At 49.5% G+C, this 18,444-nt stretch overlaps 1 protein-coding gene across 2 annotated transcripts in view; it reads left to right on the top strand.

Moving 5' to 3' along the window:
* The window catches only part of IGHMBP2 (immunoglobulin mu DNA binding protein 2), a 43,484-nt gene extending 25,230 nt beyond the window's left edge, over positions 1–18,254 (top strand). For both annotated transcript variants that reach the window (XM_056353577.1, XM_056353576.1), the window contains exons 9-15: positions 3,680–3,862; positions 8,748–8,866; positions 11,079–11,173; positions 11,556–11,679; positions 13,755–14,588; positions 15,181–15,365; positions 17,750–18,254. In XM_056353577.1, the coding sequence (XP_056209552.1) occupies positions 3,680–3,862; positions 8,748–8,866; positions 11,079–11,173; positions 11,556–11,679; positions 13,755–14,588; positions 15,181–15,365; positions 17,750–17,947 (1,738 nt within the window). In that variant the 3' untranslated portion in view covers positions 17,948–18,254. The remainder of the gene's footprint in view (positions 1–3,679; positions 3,863–8,747; positions 8,867–11,078; positions 11,174–11,555; positions 11,680–13,754; positions 14,589–15,180; positions 15,366–17,749) is intronic.
* The last annotated feature ends 190 nt before the right edge of the window (positions 18,255–18,444 follow it).

Genomic DNA, 18,444 nt, shown 5'->3' with positions numbered 1-18,444 from the left:
CATTCTTGACATCTACACGGCAGGCCGACTCCTCACACCCAGCTCATAAAGGGTATTTCACACCACAGCGGACACAAAAGCCTTTGAAATATTTGGTTCCACTTGGCTACAGCTATCATCATTAATCTGTAGCATTTCTTCCAAGAGCTGGAGGAGGAAGGCTTTCCTGTGAACAGCAGCAGGGCCTCATCCTCCCTCATTAGGATTGATCTTGGCACCCTCCCCACCCCAGGAAGGTGCATTTGAACAAACTACAGCCTTTTCCTCCACAAGAAGCAAGGTGAAACCATGTTAGCAGCAAACACTGGCTGCTGTGGGCTTATATTGGTAATTTTAGGTTTCCTAGCTTTACTTCAGGTACTTTAAAGTCGATGGTCCTGAGTACCAGATGCATGAGTCTGTTTGTCCAGCCTCCTATCCTAATTTAATTGCTCTAAAGCAATTGATACTTAAAAGAACTTTTGCTTAGTGCTCTTATGATTTTGTTGGCATAAAAGTCAACCATTGTAGCAGTTAATTGAGCAGTAAAATAATAGGATATTTGTTAACAGGTGAAATACTTGCAAGCAGTTTAATATCCTCATTATTATTTTAACATATAATCTCATGTAGATCCCTGCAGTGGAAACTGTGCTGTTACTGTATAGAAGAGCACTATTCCTAAAGCTTGCTGTGAGGCTTAATGCCTTCCCCATGCTTTATTATGTATCATTACAAGAAACACTTCAGAGTATTTGTTGTTAAATAACACCAGGGTTTTCCTGCCAGTTCTCCATGAAAATCAGTTTTAGGTTTGCTCTTAGATTTGCAAGAATTTTTGAGCCAGGGGAGAGGAGTAAAGAATAAAAGCAAACAAGAGGTACCTTTGGTTGGTAAGGCTGCGAAGCCTGCTGCATCCCTGTAAGACTTTGAGAGCATCTTATATTGGTATCCCTCACTTCTTGCTCGAGTTGCCTGATGTGCCTTACACTGTCAGTGTCTGGCAGCAGTAGGACAGTCCCATGGGGTTTTGAGCAGAGTGGGCAGAGCCAAAAACCAGTAACACAGCTTGCCAGCAGCTCCAGCAAGCCATGATCCAGGTCTGGGATCCATCCAGGGGGTCCCATCAGGAGGTAGGCTAGAAACAAAGCCATGATGTGGGTCCAGCATCCATCCAGAAGATGCAGCTAAAGACAGGATCAAAATGACCTGCAACATAGATCCAGAGATCTCTCCATCCAGCAGACAAATCTAGGATATAACTCAGATATATGGGTGAGCTTATATGCTGAGCTTATATGGGTGTAGGTCCCAGGTGAGGCTGGTCAGGGCAATTAAAGCCTCATGGTGCCCTCTTGGCTCTGGGAGCCAGGTCACTTGTGGGTGACTCAGCATGTGGCTGGCTTTTTCATTAGCTTGTCAGGAGGAGATGGCTGGTGGAAGGAACCAGAAACATTTTTATCTTGGTTGTAGTGGTCATGCTTTAGGCAAAGACCGAGCAAGAGGTGGGCTCTGAGTCCCCAGATTCCTGGGTCATGCAGGAGAAAGGGCCGTTCCTAAGGGAAGAGCTGTTTCAGGTAGGTGCTTGTGCCTGAGTGCGGACAGCTCTCCCTGTTAGGACTGCTGCCTTCCCTCCTTGCCTGGGAGACAAAGGCTGCCTTTTAGCATGCCCGGCGGGTCAGAGCAGAGCTGGGAGGATCAGGCTCAGTGCCTTGTCGTTCAGTTGTGAGCCTGGAAGGAGAAAAGCTAACTCCTGATAACTGTAACAAGGTCCCAGCCCTATATCCTCCTCTTTCCCCTCATACCACCTAATCCCCTTCCCCTCCTGAAAACCCAGCCCCACCGGCCTCTTGCTTTTCTCCTGTGCTGTCAGCTGAGAGCATAAGGACCTCTGTAAGTACATCAGTGTCATGCCAGTAGCAACGCTGGCGCTGGGGAGCTGTGAAGGCTTTATGGCCAACCTTCGTGTGGTTTGTAATCAGCAGCAAAATGCACTGCACAGCTAGAAACCTCTGCTGCATAAAGTACAATATCCGTATTGCAAACCTGCTAACCCTCCTCCTGGCTTCTGCACCTGTGTGTTGTTTAACGCTTGTTAATATCACAACAGCCTTTGAAAAAGCAGTGCTGTCTCCAAAGTCCTGCAGTTGCGTCCATTCAGAGTTTATGACCTGTTTTTTCCTTGTGTGCTGCATTCTGTGATTTAGCAAGGAGGGCTCAACTTCTCAGAAAGATCTACCTTCAGTTTTCTCTCTCTGCAGTTTTAATGAATTTGCCGTCTCTTGTTCTTATTTACCAAGTGCCCTGTCGTTAATGTGACAGGGCTGGCCAGTACAGCAAACAAGACACTCGCTGTGGTGCCAAGTAGTAATGTAATGCCTCCCACAGCAGTAATTGGATGGGTGCTGTGCCCCTTAGCCTTGACAGAAATAATTTTACCGAGCTGTTCCTATCATAATTTCATCATCGTTGTGCTTGTTCATTGTGTTCCGGTAGCAACCGGAACCCCTCACCATGTATTGTACAAGGTGCTTGACACACGGTATGAAAAAACTCTTTATGCTCTGAAATGCTCAAAACACAAAATCAAAGTACAACAATTCTCGTCCTTCCTCAGATAGTACCGTTAGGCGATGCTTCTAATAAACCCTTTTGGTATGGCGAAGAGAAAGCAATTAGGCTCCTGAGAGGCTTATTTCATTAGGAGTTTTATTAATTTGTGTCACAGATATAAGCACAGGACCTTTGCCAGAAATGATGGAGTGTTGGTTTTCTTAATGGGTAATAAAGCAATAAGCAGTGAAATGCATTAGCGCGTTAGTCTGGGGTGAGTGGCCAAGGAGTAATGAGACTGCTTGAGTAGCAAGTGTCTCGATGAAACATTAGCAAGGTCTGGCTGTGTTGACGTTAAGCATTTCAAGATTCGGGGTCGAGCTCTGATACTAATGCATTAGGTGATTCTGATGCTGTTGGTGACCTTGCAGTAATGTCAGCGTAATGTTACACTGACAGCTGCAGTATCTAGAGCTTGTTATGAGCAGCGTGACTGAGGATGATGATGGGATGAGCTTACAGGTTAAGAGGTTTTTGTTCTGGAGCTGTTTCCGCAAGCAGGGATCTTGGGCATCCTCTCTCAGCTTTTTCCAACGACACTGAGCAGGTCTGGGTGTGAGAACTGACGCTGCAGGCAGGGATAGCCGATACCATTTGCATCCCTTGCGTTACAGGGGCAACACGCCATGCCATTTTCCCACGGGAAAGGGAAGCAGGCATCTCTCCACCCTGACCTGTTCAAGCTGATCTGATCTGCCTGCAAGGCAGAAGTCTGTCCCTGAGGGTCTTCAGCCTGCTGGGGAGCCTAAGCTGAAAGATAACACTTGGGACCCTGCAGCCTTGTGCTCCCCTCCCACTGCCTGTTGGTACCCGAGCGAAACGGAGTAGGAAGGCCAGGGAGATAACACCATCCCATAACACGGGGGTGCTCAGCAGGGTCCAGAGTAGGTGTTGCAGGTGCTCTGGTGGCATTGCAACTGAACACCATTAGCACTGGTCAACACTGCGTTCAGTTCCAGCTGCAGCACTGCCAGGGCTACAGCAGTGTGAGGTGCTGGTTGAGTCTTTAGCCCAAAGATGGTTACATCTGTGCATTAGGTCGTCACCCTAAGCCAGACTCCACTTCTGACTTGCTTTTCCCATGCAGGGCTGCTGCCAAGGGCCTTTCACTCAGCTTGATGGAGCGTCTCATCAAGAGGCACGGGGAGAAGGTTGTGAAGATGCTGACAGTGCAGTACCGAATGCACCAGGCCATCATGCAGTGGGCTTCCTTGGAGATGTACGGTGGCCAGCTCACTGCTCACCCATCAGTAGCCCAGCATTTGCTTAAGTAAGTGACTTGCTCTTCACTGGTATGATAAGATGTCTTTTTCATCCCACCACATGCAGGGTTTGTCCCTTTCCTATCACGGAGTTTTCCATTCCTCCTGACCCTGCAACAGCATTTCTGTTTCATCGAGGAAGCATTACTTGAGGGGGTTGTCCTTTTTTCCTATCTAACAAGAAGTTATGCAGAGTTATCTTCTGTTTCCTCCTTTGGTATGATAAGCAGCAAAATAAAATCTCCTTGCACATGGTGAGAATACAAGAAGGCCTGGCCTGCAGGGGACGTAGGACCATACACCAGTCTTTTATTGTGTTTCCACATGATTAGGAGGACTAGGCTGTGTCCCATCATTGGCCCGAACGTCGACATCAGAAAGATCAGAAAGCCAGATTCCCTTTCCAGCTTGGATAGATTTACTGCCAGGACAGCACCTGAGGCAGGTCTGATGGCATCAGATCCACTCCTTCTCTGCAGTATTTTTCCCTTTCTTTGGTAATTTAAAGGAAGTGACTAGCATTTAATTTCCACTGCATCCTGGGACAGGCAGTTGTTTGCCAACACACGCTGTGACTGTCAATTATTGGTGCTTTTTAAAATTGCAGTCAGTGCGGTTCTGGGAGGCGGGTGGGAAAACATTAATTCTCTCTGTTGGACTTGGGGAAGCATAAAATATCACAGTGCTTGTCTGCATGGAGCTGTTGTATTTTTAGCAATGCTCTTTTTTTAAATGCAAACATTTAGGAGTTGGAAAAATATATATATTCCCCTAGAATTTCTCCATTTCATAGTAGATCTAGTTTTGGACAGAGATAGCTGGAAAGGCCTTTTTATCATAATTGTTTTAAAATAATCATACTTGGGAATAGTGTGAACACTGCCTGGATGGGAAGAGCAAGCTTTGTGTTCGAGACAGCCCTGGAACTCTTGTCTACATCCACTGCAGTCAGCACAGGGATTTCTGTTTGTGTCAGCATGTTCTGTATTAAGGCTTCAGGGGTATCGAGGCTTCAGCTCAACTTACATCAGTGAAGCTGTGCCGTCTTCTGTCTTGGTTTATGTACATTTGTGTATACATAGGTGATTTTGTGGGTGAGTGTGGTGTGTTCTACAGATAAGAGGAGGTAAAGCTGGTTCATCGGTGCCAGGAGGAGCTCACCTGAGCCCGACAGGACTCATTCAGCAATGTTTTAGCTACACAGATATAATTCCAGGACTAGGGCTGTACAAAACGCTCTTCTTGATAATTTTTGTTTCTTGCCATGCTTATTTTTCCATTTAACTTTGGAAGTTAAAACCAGAAACTAGTGAAGAACCCCAGGCAAAATGGGTTGAAGCCATTAAAATAGTAAACCAATTGAAAAGTTGAAGTTAGGTGACTTTGTTATTCTGATGAGCTGGTTAATTTTTATAGCTGATGAAGGAGTGCATGTTTTTCTTTCCAGTCCACAGTGCAGCTTAGTCCCCTGCTCGGGGCCTTTTCCTACAGACACTGCTTTCTGAACTCATAATCAAACCTGTCAGTCCACAGCCCTACTGACATACCGCATGAATACAGCAATCTTCAGTTCAAGCACTGGACGGAAGTTTCTGTGCTTCTGTAGAAGACCAGGTAATGCAGGGGCTTGATACTGGACCATGATCTTCTCATGTTTAGGTTGCTAGTACAAATTCCTTCATATTTGTGAGCATCTCATATGTTTTGTTGGCTTAGGCCAAATGATTTGCTTAATCCGTTACCTGAGCAAGAAATAAGTAAGTTTTATTCTCTAAGAATTCCAGCAAAAGCTCTCTTATAAGCAGAAGCATCCTAGGGAAGTGGAAAGGTGGTGAGTGCCCAGGGAGTTACCTGCTCGTACTGCAGCTGCAGTTGCTGCAACAGCCTTTGACAAGCTGTGGGTCTGTAGCTTTTTGTTACCTCCTTCCTGAGGGTCGGTGGGTGATGAGCGAGGGACCTGAAAAGGCCTAAAGCACAGTGCGAGGAGGGAGATCTCCATCTCTGCTGAAAGCATTTCAAGGTCTTCCTTTGAAGAAAGGTCTGACTGGAGTGCTCCAGAGCATAGCCTGCACCACACCTCTGGCATTGGCAAAGCTGGCCCATACGATTGTATTCTAGCCTTGAATTTACAGTGGCCTTGATGCCATTTTGAGAGGTGAGGCTTGAGGAAGCATGTCCTAGTCTTGAGATACACAGCAAGGAGGAGGTCCAGGTGCAAACATCTTGTGCTACAAATGTGGCAGGGAGTTTCTGGTCGAGCTGAGCTTGTAAAGCCTGATACTGGTGGGCTCCCATTCAGAACAGCTCTCCAGGGTATAATCCCCGATATCTGACAGTAAGGCTGCACTCCCACCATGACCTTTCCCTGAAACAGCATTATCAATTCAAGTCTCATCTCCTTTACCTGAAGCACAAAGGTTGGTCTTTGGAAAAAGAAGTGCAGCTCTGCTCCAAACAACTTTGTATTTGCTTACCAGCTTTTGCTCTGATGTTGGAGGCACTCAGGAACTCTTTGGTCTGTGATCTGTTAGAGGTTTGTGCAGCATCATCATTTCTCAAAAAAGGATACTTTGATTTCCTGTGGTTTCTTTTCAGGGGCAGGGTATTTCCAAAGTAGCAAAACCTTCTTCCCAAATTTCCCTTCCTTCTGAAATGGGTGGCAAAGCACACCAGAAACCCCCACACATCTCCAGAATTAAGTCAGGGAGGCTGCAAGCAGTATCATGCACATTCAAAATCTGTGACTCAGTCTGTGAGAAGATGGTTTGAAAATCACCAGCTGTTTCTGATGTCCGTTTTTTCTAAATACAGCATCAGGTGTCCCTTCCCTCAGTGCTTTTTTTTGGGTTAACACCCCCTTGCTGATGGAGAGACTGTGGGGGAACCCCCCAGTAGTGTGAGACCTGAAAGATGCTCAGAAGCCAGAATGCCCCTTGGTTGTGGTATGTGACTCACCTGGCTGTGATCTCCTCCTCCCAGACAAAGCACAGGGTGCCCAGATGCCTTAGGGCAGTGCTGTGAGCCTCAGTCCAACTCTGTCTGAAGTGACATTCCCAGGATCGAGGTTTTTCCTGGCACCAAGGTACGCTGCAAGAGTTTTTTGCGGCCACTGCAAGTAGGCAAAAAATTGGGATTATCTGCGTGGAGAACTTGGATTTTGCTCAAAGTCTTTTGTCTGTGCAGACGTGGGCAGTGGTAGGACAGTAAGCAGGGCAGGTGTAAAGGGAGTGGAAAGCCTGTTAGGTCTGATTATAGAAAGAGAGAGAGATAAACCATCATACCCTCCACAGGGGAGGAAACACTCTCATGGGGAACTGGAGGTGGCCCCGTTCTGGAGGAGGTCATGGAAAGTAAAGTTGGTTGCTGGTCCCTGTGGTCCTTGGAAATGGGGAAGGTGCCTTGTGCCTCTGAATCCAGTTGCTGAGCTGAGGCGGGCAGTGCCCAAAGCCGGGGAAGAGCTCTTCCCTTGGGCTCTGGTTTGCCGTAGGACTGGGGAAGGTGCATCATAGTTTCACTGATCTCTGTACCTTCCCAGCTGTGCATTACAACAGCAGTTGCTTTGGACAGGAGAAAAATGAGTTTCAGTCGAGAGAAGACTTTTGTTGTCAATGGAGTGAGTAATGCGCAGAGTCCACGGGAAGCAAGGGTAGCCAGCAGCATACAAATGCAGGGGAACCAACGTGCAGTGCCGGGAGTCCTGGAAAAGAGAGGCTGCAGCTGGGGGCTTGTCTTGAACTGGAAACTGCCTTTACCCTCGCTTCCCTGCCTGTCATTTGGAGATAATCCTCCTTTTTGATGGTTTGCCATCTGCCTTGTTTATTTGCAGACTCACCGGAATCACAGCTCTCCAAGATTTGTGTGTGATGGACAGTAACATGTTGTTGTTTCAGAGCTCTCCTGCCTTCTCCAGGCTTTCCGTTCCTGCCCTCCATCACTCCCCTCTTCCTGGGTTGTGAATTCATCTAGCAGCTACCTTGGGTTTTAAAATACGGTGGGGTTTTTGTGTTAGGTTGGGTTGGGGTTTTTTTAATGCAGTAGCTTTAGATGTAGAAGTGATGTGAAACCCCAGTTCCTCTGTGGTTCCTTGTGCTGCACTTTCTTCTCTTGCCCGACAGCACTGCTGTCAAATCTCTGGTAATATTCAAGCACTCCTTCTCCCTGTCAATGCTGTAAAAAACAGAAAGCAGCTGCCACATCTCCCTAGGTCTGCATATCTTTCCTACTTGAGACTATTTAAGCGAGACACTAACACCCACACAATGTACCCTTGCCTTGCAGTAACTGGGCTGTGTAGCATAGCCAGTAAGAAAGCCGTCAGCACTGCTGGCTGGCCTCTGTGAGATTCTCCAGGGCCCTCAGCTCTTTGTTTGCATTTTGGGAGAGTATTTAAGTCACAATCCCATGGTGCAGAGCAATAACGGCTTTTCAGCTATGGTTTTCTGGCATTGCCAAGCTCCCCTGGCCCTCCTGGGACTTGCTGTGCTGTTGGTTGTGGCTGCTGTCCTGGCACCAAACCCGGGAAGCCTGGAGCTAGAAGCCAGAGGACTGCACCAGGGCTGAAGGGCCCTGCTTAGTTACTGCCCTACAGTGCTCTACATGCTCTGCTGTAGCATCACTGCAGGTGCAAAGGGGACCAAAGCTTGGAGCAGAAAGGGGGAAACCTCAGTTCTCAGTTTCTGTCATTGGTCACCACCTGCAGAGCCAATCTTCCTGCATTTTCACCCTACACAACACTGCTCTTGGTCTGCAGCCATGTCCCTTGGAAGCAATATCCAGCTGTTTTCCCTCTGTCCTTGCAGTGTTGTTGGGAGGCGTAAGTGGCAACAGAACTGACCATCCCTTTGGCATAATTTCACTGTTGTTAACTGGCCTTTTCCCAAATACCTTGTGCAGGGACCTGCCGGGCGTCACCTCTACAGAAGAGACCACAATTCCCTTATTGCTTGTAGACACTGCTGGCTGTGGCCTGTTTGAGCTGGAAGTGGAAGATGAACAGTCTAAGGGGAATCCAGGTACCGATGTTTGGAAAATTTTGTTCGCGAGAATTGATTGTCTGAGATCCTTGCCCTTCCACAGGCTTAGCTCCTGCACCAGCTGAGCCATGTCCCAGAGATGTCCCCCTTCAGAGCGGGTGGCAGGGGGAAGGTGGGGTCCCCAGGGAGCCTTGCTTGTCTGAGATCATTTCCTCTATGAATCCTTGAGCTCAAAGGATTTTGAGCCAGAGCGGAGTTGCCGCAGGGCCACAGTGACAGCGTGCAGCTTGTGGGTGGCCATGCTGTCTGCCTTCTTCCCTCACAGAGACGTTTCTCCATGCTGTGGACTAGGACAGGGCAGAGGATCCCTGCGACAGATGCTTTACACAAGTTGGCAGGGCAGATAGTATCAGGCAGAGCACAAACCTGTTCTAGAGAGGCTGTAGATGTGGCTCTGAATTGCCTCCCTGTCCTTTGCTCCTCTCATGAAGTCCTACATGGCTCTTCTCTCTGAATTTTCTTAAGATGTTGAGTTTCCTGCTGTGTTTTCACTTAAAAAATAGGTTTCATTACGGAGATTGAGGGTAGAGTCAGGCTCCATAGCCATTCTAATAAAGCAGGAGAACTCTGAAAGTGATGATGCTACCTGCTTTGTATTGTTGCTTCCACAGCAGGGTTGGTGGTTGTGATTTGCTGCTTGAGGATGATAGTTGTGCTTCTCTAGATTTAGTCTGGCATCTCCACACCTGCTAGCTGGCTCTCAAGAGGCTCACAGAGGCCTTTGCCAAGGAGGTATTGCACATGGGCTGTCTGAAATCTGGTGTTTCATCTGACATTGCAGTTATCCCAAACTTGTTACAGAGATAGCTCTCCTAAAAGCCTTAGGGAGAGCTTTTAGCCCAGGAGGCTGTCAGCAAAGTGATTGCTAGGAGGGCACAGCGAACCTTGGCTTTGAGGAAGATGAGGCTTTTCTTTCAGGGCAGCATCTTCCCCTGGACTGTGAATTCACTGCCCAGATTGGCTCTGCGGTGCCTGGAGGGGGCTGATCTCCATGTGCGGTGCCTGTGCCCTGCCACCTCGCCTGCAGCCACCCCTGCCTGCCCAGCTGCTGCCCGCACTTTTCCCGATGGCTGAGCCACAGGCTTTTCTAGACATTTGTTCTCACAAAGGGCTTATTTGGCAACGTGGCTGCCTGCTTCAGGGATTTGTTTGTTTTCCTCTCTGCTCACCAGTGCAGATCTTATGACAGCAACAGACTTCTGAGGCTTCAAGTCCCTCTCTGGCAACACAGGGAAAAAGGACTGTAAAATACAAGGACGGTTTTTACCGGTTTAAATACATCCTGCCTTCTTCGGTTTGAAAACCCACTAGCATTTAAGTGCCTCTCATTTTTCCACACACGAGTCCCCATGGCCCTGCTCAACAGAGAAGGGCTCTTGTTCCCAAGTGGAAAACCAAAAGGACTTGTCTAAGATAATTCAGGGATTTTGAGCAGGGGGTTAAATGCACATCTCCCAGAATTTGGGAGGCAGCTTTTTAGAGCACCATGCTGCAGATTCTTGATTTTCATACCTGTGGTTTGCTGCAAAATGGAGGGTAGAGTCAGTCCAGCCAATAAACCAGTGAAACAGTTCACACTTGTATTTAACTTGTCCTCATTAGATCTCTCTGAACCTGCCACAATCCTGAATAGCCAGTTGTTTGTGGCAGGCTGCCTGCAGTCTCTGGAAGGTCTGAGCACATGGATCCGAGCACGAAGCTTGTTTAGGTTTGGAAATACAGGAACCCGAAAAAGCAGAATAAAAAGGAAAGGTGGAGGCTTTTCAGTTGCAGCACAGATAACTGAATTTTTAGGGAGGTCTGGGGTCTCATTTCAGAGGGAGAATAATCTATTGCCTGGATTATCATTGATCTCTTGGATTAATATGGGGTGGCCAGAGAAAGCCAAGTGCTGTTCAAAAAGCTGCTCTTAAGCTTCAGTGAGCTGGTGACTTGGAAGGGCGAGAAGCAAGCTCTGTGCAGCCCTTGGAACGGGGTTGTGTGGCACATAACCATCTAGGCAAGCTCGCCAGCTTGGGAGTCGTTATCCCCACGCACCTCCAGACTGCAGGCAGGATGTTCCTTAGCTTTTCCTTGCTGTTTAAGGGGAGGTGGGCAAATTTCTCTTAAGGTGCGACACACCCAAGCTGGTGGCTTTGGCCTCTGCCTGCCAGCCTGTTCCCATCACCACCTCTTCTGCTTTCTGCCCTAGGGGAGGTGCAGCTGGCTGGTTTGCACATCCAAGCCTTGGTGGAAGCTGGTGTGAAAGCAAAAGACATCGCTGTCGTAGCTCCCTACAACCTCCAGGTGAGATGAGCCTCTCCTGGCATCTCCCTTCTCTTTCTGCATGCATGCAGCGCAGACGCACAGGGGTGGATTCAGACATCTTCAGGACTGATGCCAGAACCTCCTCAAAGAGATGAAGGTGGAAATCAGCAGAGCCAAATTGTATAATCAGCATTTGTAGCCAGTCAGTTTCTCCACATTTAAGCAGCTTGAGGCCATGGAGGGGAGAGATGCTAGCTGTTTATTTTCCACACCCAGCCTCAGGAGTCAGCGCTTGACCTTCAGGAGACGTGTGTGCTCATCTTTGTGGGTTTGAGAGGAAGGGACTTTACCAAAACACTACCATTTTAATCCTTTTCACCATGCACTTTTCTTTAAAAGGTATCTATTGCATGTTTTTCAGGTGGACATGCTAAGAGAGCACCTTTGCCACAGGTACCCAGAGCTAGAAATTAAATCAGTTGATGGTTTCCAAGGAAGAGAGAAGGAGGCAGTGATCCTGTCATTCGTGAGATCCAACAGGAAAGGTAAGAGTTTGCTGCTGGGGAGTTACTCCATGGGGAACAGGAAAGAAATGGGAACTGCGTGATTGCTCAACAGTCACTCATCATGTTGTCCAGTGCTGTGGTTTAATTGCAGTTCTGATGGTCTCTAGCACTGTGCTTCGAATTAATTAACTAGTAAGAACCTTCCTTTTCAGCCTTTTTTTTGTAAATGAATGAATACATTTGCTGTCACAGCTGCAGTGGAAGCTCCCATGCCAGGCAGCAGGTAAAAGGGAAGCCAGAACTGCTTAGTTTGAAGGTTTCCTGACTATTGAGGCCTCATATATTATTTAAACTGGGGTCCTGAGAATGGCACGTCATGTTAGCACCACATTTACTGGAGTGCTGAGCATTTCTCCCAAGAGGTGAAAACTTGAGGGGCTTATTTCTTGAGTTTTGAGCTGATTTTGGGTCACTTCCCTGAAGAAAGCAAGCGGGAGCTGGCATTACAAGTCATGCACAGAAAACGCTTCTTCTGGGAGCAAGATCTAGAGCAGAAAATCAAGTTCTTTCCTATCAGCAGCTGCAGCGAAAGTCAATAGCTGGGAAAAAGTTGCTGCCCTGGGGCCGTGAGGCTTCTTTGGTGGAGCCATCATCTGGTGCTGAAAGGTTTGGGACCGCTCTATGAACCACTCTCCCGTGTGTGGATCACTGCCCTTTTCAAACCCACAGTGAGACACATCCCTTGCCGCACTACCTTTGCTGCTAATGCTGCTGAAGATGAAACACTGTGTATGTGCTGGGAGTGCTGATGTCTAGAACGATAAAAAAAAAAGGGGGGGGGGGAACTATGCATGGAAGGAGGAGGCTTTTTTTTTTTTTCCCGAGAAAGCCTAGAGCAAGAAAAGCAGTGTTGCAGGGAGAATGGAGGTGGGGGACAGGACTAAGAATAGTCCTTATTCATGAGTGACTCACCTCGCCTTTGCTGGGTAGCTCAGTGGGAGCTGGTGTCCTCCGTGAAGGCATGCGTCCCCCATCCCCCTTCCCATGCACAGCGAGTAGCCAAAGCTCAGATGCAGCGCAGGAATCACTTGCTTTCCAGGGGATGAGAGGCAGCTTCTCGTGCTGTCTGGGCATGGCTCTGGTCTGCGTGGGGCACAAGAGATGTTGTTAGCACCCTCTGAGACCCTTGGGAGAAATCCATCCCCTTTTTGCAGCTGCATTTCTCAGTTCAGAGGAGGCCAGGGACCCTGACCAGCAGTGCCTGTCCCTCTGCAGCCCTTCCCAATCCAGCAGGAAACACTCTTGCTGGATCACAGAAGTTAGGCTTGCCTCCTGCAGCCAGGTGAAACCACATCAGAGAAACTAGAAAGTTCTCTAAGCTGCAGAGCACAAAGAGGGGATCACCCACACCCTGTTCCTCAAAAGCAGTGCAAACCAGACTGCTCAGCCACGGCAAGACAAGGCAGAAACAGAGCCAGGCTGGTCACCACACCAGCAGAGACATTAATTTCTTCCCGACTGGCCTCCTCTTTATCCCCAGGAGCTGGAAACTCAAAAGCCGCCCACACTACCCTTCTCGCTAGCTGATCTTCACTGAGTCATCTTGGCACTTGCTAGCTCTTACTGCTTTTCTTTGAGAAAATAGCCAGAGAGCAGAAGCAAACCTTGCAGAGTTGCCTAAATGGCTGTTACCTTAAACCTGACGAGCTGGGGGGCGGGTCAGGGCAGTTGTATAGGACAGGGTGTATTTCTTTACTTGCACTTCGTCTTCTGTCGCAAGGTGAGCCTTTTCCACATTGTTCCATATTGCTTTTGCTCCCAGGTCCCAGCTCGACCTTGTGTTGGGGGCCACCCAGAAAGTACTACTTCTCTCCACGTGCCATACGTCCTCCTCCCGACCCCAGGAGCTGGGTGAGGAGCCCTAGCTCTGGCTTGCAGGTGGTAAAACAGAGCTAGAAAGGTGAAGGTAACAGCGTGAGTCAGGGACCAAAGCCCAGGAAACTGACTCCCACCCTCCAGCCAAGCAACCCTTCAAACATTTGGGCCAAATCTAAACCTGGAGCCAACCCTGCACCCACTGACAGTCCTGCACCTGTTTCGTTTCTTTCTCGCAGGTGAGGTGGGCTTTCTTGCAGAAGACCGGCGGATAAACGTAGCGGTGACCCGCGCCCGGCGCCACGTGGCTGTCATCTGTGACACCCGCACTGTCAGCAACCAAGCCTTTCTGAAGCGGCTGGTGGATTATTTCAGCCAGCACGGGGAGGTACGGACAGCCTTCGAGTACCTCGATGACCTCGTGCCTGAAAATTACACCCAGGAGGGCCGCAGCGAGCGGCAGCAAGGTGCAAAGCTTTCTGCAGCACCTGGCCCCAAACCACAGCTGCCTCCAGGGAGGAAACCCAAAGCAGCAGGAACCAAACCAACGTGTCAGAAGCCAGAAGCACGTTTCTGCCCAAACACAAGCGGTCCTGAGAGAGAGAGCCCAGGGACAAAAGACAGTGCCAGCAGATTCAAGGCTATGCTGGTGGCCTTCCTGGAGAGCAGCGAGATGCGTTTGGACTTCCCCCCATCGCTCAGTTCTCACGATCGGATGCTGGTTCACCTAATGGCAGAGGAGTACGGGCTGCAGCACGTGAGCACCGGGGAAGGGAGGGACCGGTACATCAGCGTTTGCAAGAAAGAGCCTGCCAAGCCTTTGCTACCTGCAGCCGCCCCCCCCAGCAAGCAGCTCCCCCTTCCTCAGCCGCAACATCCCAGCAGGGAAACTCCTGTCCCCCCTGAGCCAGGAGGAAGCAGCAAGGGCTCAGGGAAAGTGGACCTGAAAAGCCTGCACTTGGAGAGGGTTCAGAGAGAGAAAGCCAGGCAGGAGGAGGCAACGAGGAAGGCTCAGGAGCCCAGTGCCTGCCTTCAGGGCAGCAGCAGGAAAAAAGACAAATGCGAAGCCAAAGGTAGGTCACTCTCTTCATATAACCAGCACTTCCTTGAATGGATCGTGCTGTTTAATTGCTGTGGTTTTGCCTCCAGGCCTTGAGGATTTTTTGTACATGTGTGTGGAGCATGGGACGTGGCTTTTGGAAAGCTCTTGATGCTTGTCACTGCAGAGATGTGAGAACTGGCAGGAACGTGCATCAGTTGGCTGCGGCTTCTGGGGCAGAGGGGTTTTGAATGCCTGGAGGCACATTTCTTAAGTCAAAAGAAGAACACTGGGGACCCTTTCCCAGGAAGAGAGGCTTAGGAGTTAGATTGGAAGCTCCTGAATGTAGGGAGAGGAAGAGGAGTACCTGGTCCACACTGAAGGATGTGGCTGCCTCCTAAATGCAGAGGCAGGGGAAAACAGCTAGAAGCTGCCATCCTGTCTGCCAGAGGATGGTCTCTTCCTCTTCTCCAGCCCCCTGAAATCCCAGTCGCTGCAAACAGTGACTCCCCGGACCAGGGCTGCTTCTCGCTAGCCCAGGCTGTAGCTGCAGGCTGCTTGGGTTTGTTTTCAGCTTCTAAGCAGGTGGTTAAATGGCCAGGTCTCTTCCCCTGTCTTCTCCCCAGGAAAGGCAGCAGCTAAGAGTAGAGCAGACGGTGTGGCAGAAGAAGATATCGACGCTCTGATCTCTGCTGCCATTAAAGCTGACAACACATGTGGCTTCCCCTGCTGCAAAGCCAGCGTTACAACCCTGGGACAGCTTTGCCTCCACTGCAACAGACGCTACTGCCTCAGCCATCACATCCCGGAGGTACGTATGGGGCCAGGCAGCCTGCCCAGCGGGTTGAGCACTGAGGGGGCTGGAGGGGAGCAGGACCCAAGCAGCATGGGTTTAATGTGGGAATTTTCCCCGTCGAGCCCTCCAGACAGGATTTCCTTGCAAGGAGTTTGAAGTGGAAACCTCTTTGTCGAGCTTTTGCTAGAGCTACAGGTAGAAAGGGGTGCCAGGCATTAACTCCTGGGCTCTGCACACCTCCTCCCGAGAGCTTTTTCTTTTTTCCTCTCTTGCTTTGTGCCCTTCTTTACCATTCTCTGGCATTTACACTCTCAGGTCACGCAGATAAAGCAAGGCAGAGAGGAGAAATGAAAGAGGCGTGAGCTCAAGGCAGTGACTTGAGGGAGCCTGGACCCAGCTCCTAGCTCTTTGCAGATTCCCTCTGCAGCCTGGGGACAAGTCAAGGCCTGAGCCTGCACGGAGCAGCGCTGCGTGCCTTGATAGCAATTAGGCATTTCCTTAAGTGCCTTACTGGCCTGGAACCGAGTTGCTCCACACTGTGCAGCCTCAGCTTTAGCTCCCATCCATACCTGAGTGACAGCAGACCCTCAACCTCCCCTATTCATTCTTGTGCTGGAGGACTCTCGAGCAGGCATCTGTGCAGCCCCGTAATGTCCTGCACCTCCGTGGGGGATGGCCACTGAACCAACAGCTTCTTCCTTGCTGTTCTTCCATAGCTGCTTGACAGCCCTTTCCTCCCCAGATCTGGGAAGGAAGGAAACAGGGTTAAACTGGTGTCAGGCTTCGTCTTTCTGTTCAGGTGTGCAGGCAGGCAGGTCGGTTTAAGCCTTCAGGGTTGGCAGTGTGGTTTCATGGTAAGCTGCCCTCACCGTTCCAGTGCTGTGGGCAGAGCCGACATGGCTGGGTGGTGGCTGTGACAAGTATGTGGGCTGAGAGGTGATGATTTTCTGTTCAGCCACAGCCTCCTGTGCCCCTCGTCTCTTATCCTGCATCACCCAGGCGTAGCTTTTCACCGTGTGGAGCCTCCCAGAGCTTAACAACATTTAGCAAGCTAACCTATAAATCCTCAGCATAGATTTTCCCCTTGTCGAGTGCTATCTGTTTCCATGGCAAAGAATAGTTGTATTTACAGTCATTCACAATCCAGTTGGGATATAAATTTTCCTGCAGAATCACCTCTCCCTGCTGATTTGTGATAAGGACTCCAGCAAGAAACAATTGGAAAGATGCAATCCGTGTCAATGAATGTTTCTTGCTTTTTCAAGTTCAGCCCTTTCTCCAGACGTTATCAGGTTTTGATGTGAAATAGCCTGGGACCTCCTACCCATGCCTGGCCCTGAGAGGAGCTAGCGCATACCTGGAGCCATCTCAAAGGGGCTGGAGCCTCTGTGTATGGAGGGTCCCAGTTCAGCAAGAGCTCATGTCACCCCTTTAGCAGCCCCCAGCTGCTGAACCCCTCCCCATCCAGTACGGCACAGTGGAGCCCACAGAACGATGTTCAACCTGTGCTCCAGCACCTACTGATACTGCCCGTTTCAAAGTTAACTGGAGGGTGTGTTGGCTACGGCTGGCTCAGTTGGCCAGCAGGCTCAGGAATCTTGGTCCTGGCAAGGAGCCGTGTGCCAGGTGCTGCGCGCGGCTATTCCCGGCCATCGACAGCCTGCTCCGGCAGCGCTAACAGGGACAGGAAGGTTTATCACGGCCTTGGGAGAATGGGCTGGGATCCTCAGGTCAGCTTATGTTTGTGAAAACAGCAAATGACTCTGGGACAGACCAAGCAGAAGGGGTAAATTTTTAGGCTGTCAGATGTAGACCTGGTGGAAATGATTCAGGGTGGTATTGAACTTTGGTTAATACACCTTAAATGCAGCCTGGGCTTCAGCGCAGACTGGTTTTAGAAAAGGTTTGCATGCACAAAATTAGGATTATGAAGCTTTTTTTTCATTCCAGTACAGAAGACAGATCTAATTACATTAAAGAAGCAGATATATGGCTAAAAAGGTCTCTTATTTCCCAAGTTACCTTTCCCGTTTCACTCCTTTTTCCCCCCAAGTCATACTGTATTAGCAGAGAACATCATCAGGAGCTCAGTTTTATTTCTAGCTCTCCTGTGAAAACCGTAAAAGATCCAGCTGTTCACATGGCAAGTGTGAGGTTTTCCCCAGATGTTTAAAGTTTTGGAAGGAGGCACTTAAACCATCCAAAAGAATGATTTACCTGCTGTGCAGATTCCAGGAGAAAAATTACTTCTATGTTTTGGTTTTTGTTAGAGGAGCTATAAAAAATGAGAGACCGTTTTAGGGAGGTGTGAAGCAGGTGGAAGAGGAATTCCAGGCTCTGGGAATAAAATTGCCCAATTCCTATGCATGCGATCAGTGCCCCTGTTCTCTCTCCACCAGGTTCATGGCTGTGGGGAGAAGGCCAAGGCGCAGGCACGGCAGAGGATCAGCAGGGAAGGGGTTCTCTATCCTGGGAGCGGCTCCAAAGACAAGTCCCTGGACCCAGCCAAGAGAGCCCAGCTCCAGCGGCGCCTGGACAAGAAGCTCAGTGAACTGACCGGCCAGAGAAAGGGCAAAAAGAAAGACAAGGAGAAATGAAGGACCTGCATACTTCTTTGTTAACCTTGAAATCACAGGTCAGACTACATAAACCAAAGGTGCCATTAAAGCTCCGGGGCTGTGCTGAGCCCCAGAGGAAAGCGTGAGCTCTTATTTTTGGGTGGTAGACAGCTTGGAGCCAGCGTGCCCCAATAAAGAGTTGCTGGGCTTCCCTAAACCGCAGAGCTGAGACAGAGGAAGGAGAGCAGTTTTGTGTGTCCTGGTTATCCTTACTGACAAAGTAATGGACATATACAGAGAGGCTGGAAAATGCCAGTAAAGACGGATATTAAAACACGTAAAGCAATCGGCTGTCACTGTGATTTTTCCCTGCTGCCTGAGCAGGAACACGAGAGGAACTGAAAACCGCAGGTGCCCCTGGCCTCCAGGGAGGACAGCTGAGGAAACGGGTGCCTCCAGCTCTCTTTTCCCAGCCCAGCAATGCTCCCAGCCCAGAGCTGGAGTGGACTGGCGTGTCCACACAGCAGCCAGCGGGA

Source organism: Falco biarmicus, chromosome 10 (genome assembly GCF_023638135.1).
Source record: "Falco biarmicus isolate bFalBia1 chromosome 10, bFalBia1.pri, whole genome shotgun sequence".
NCBI classification, from domain to species: domain Eukaryota; kingdom Metazoa; phylum Chordata; class Aves; order Falconiformes; family Falconidae; genus Falco; species Falco biarmicus.
The sequence above is the reverse complement of the archived record's forward strand: the minus strand, read 5'-3'. Positions and strand labels throughout refer to the sequence as shown.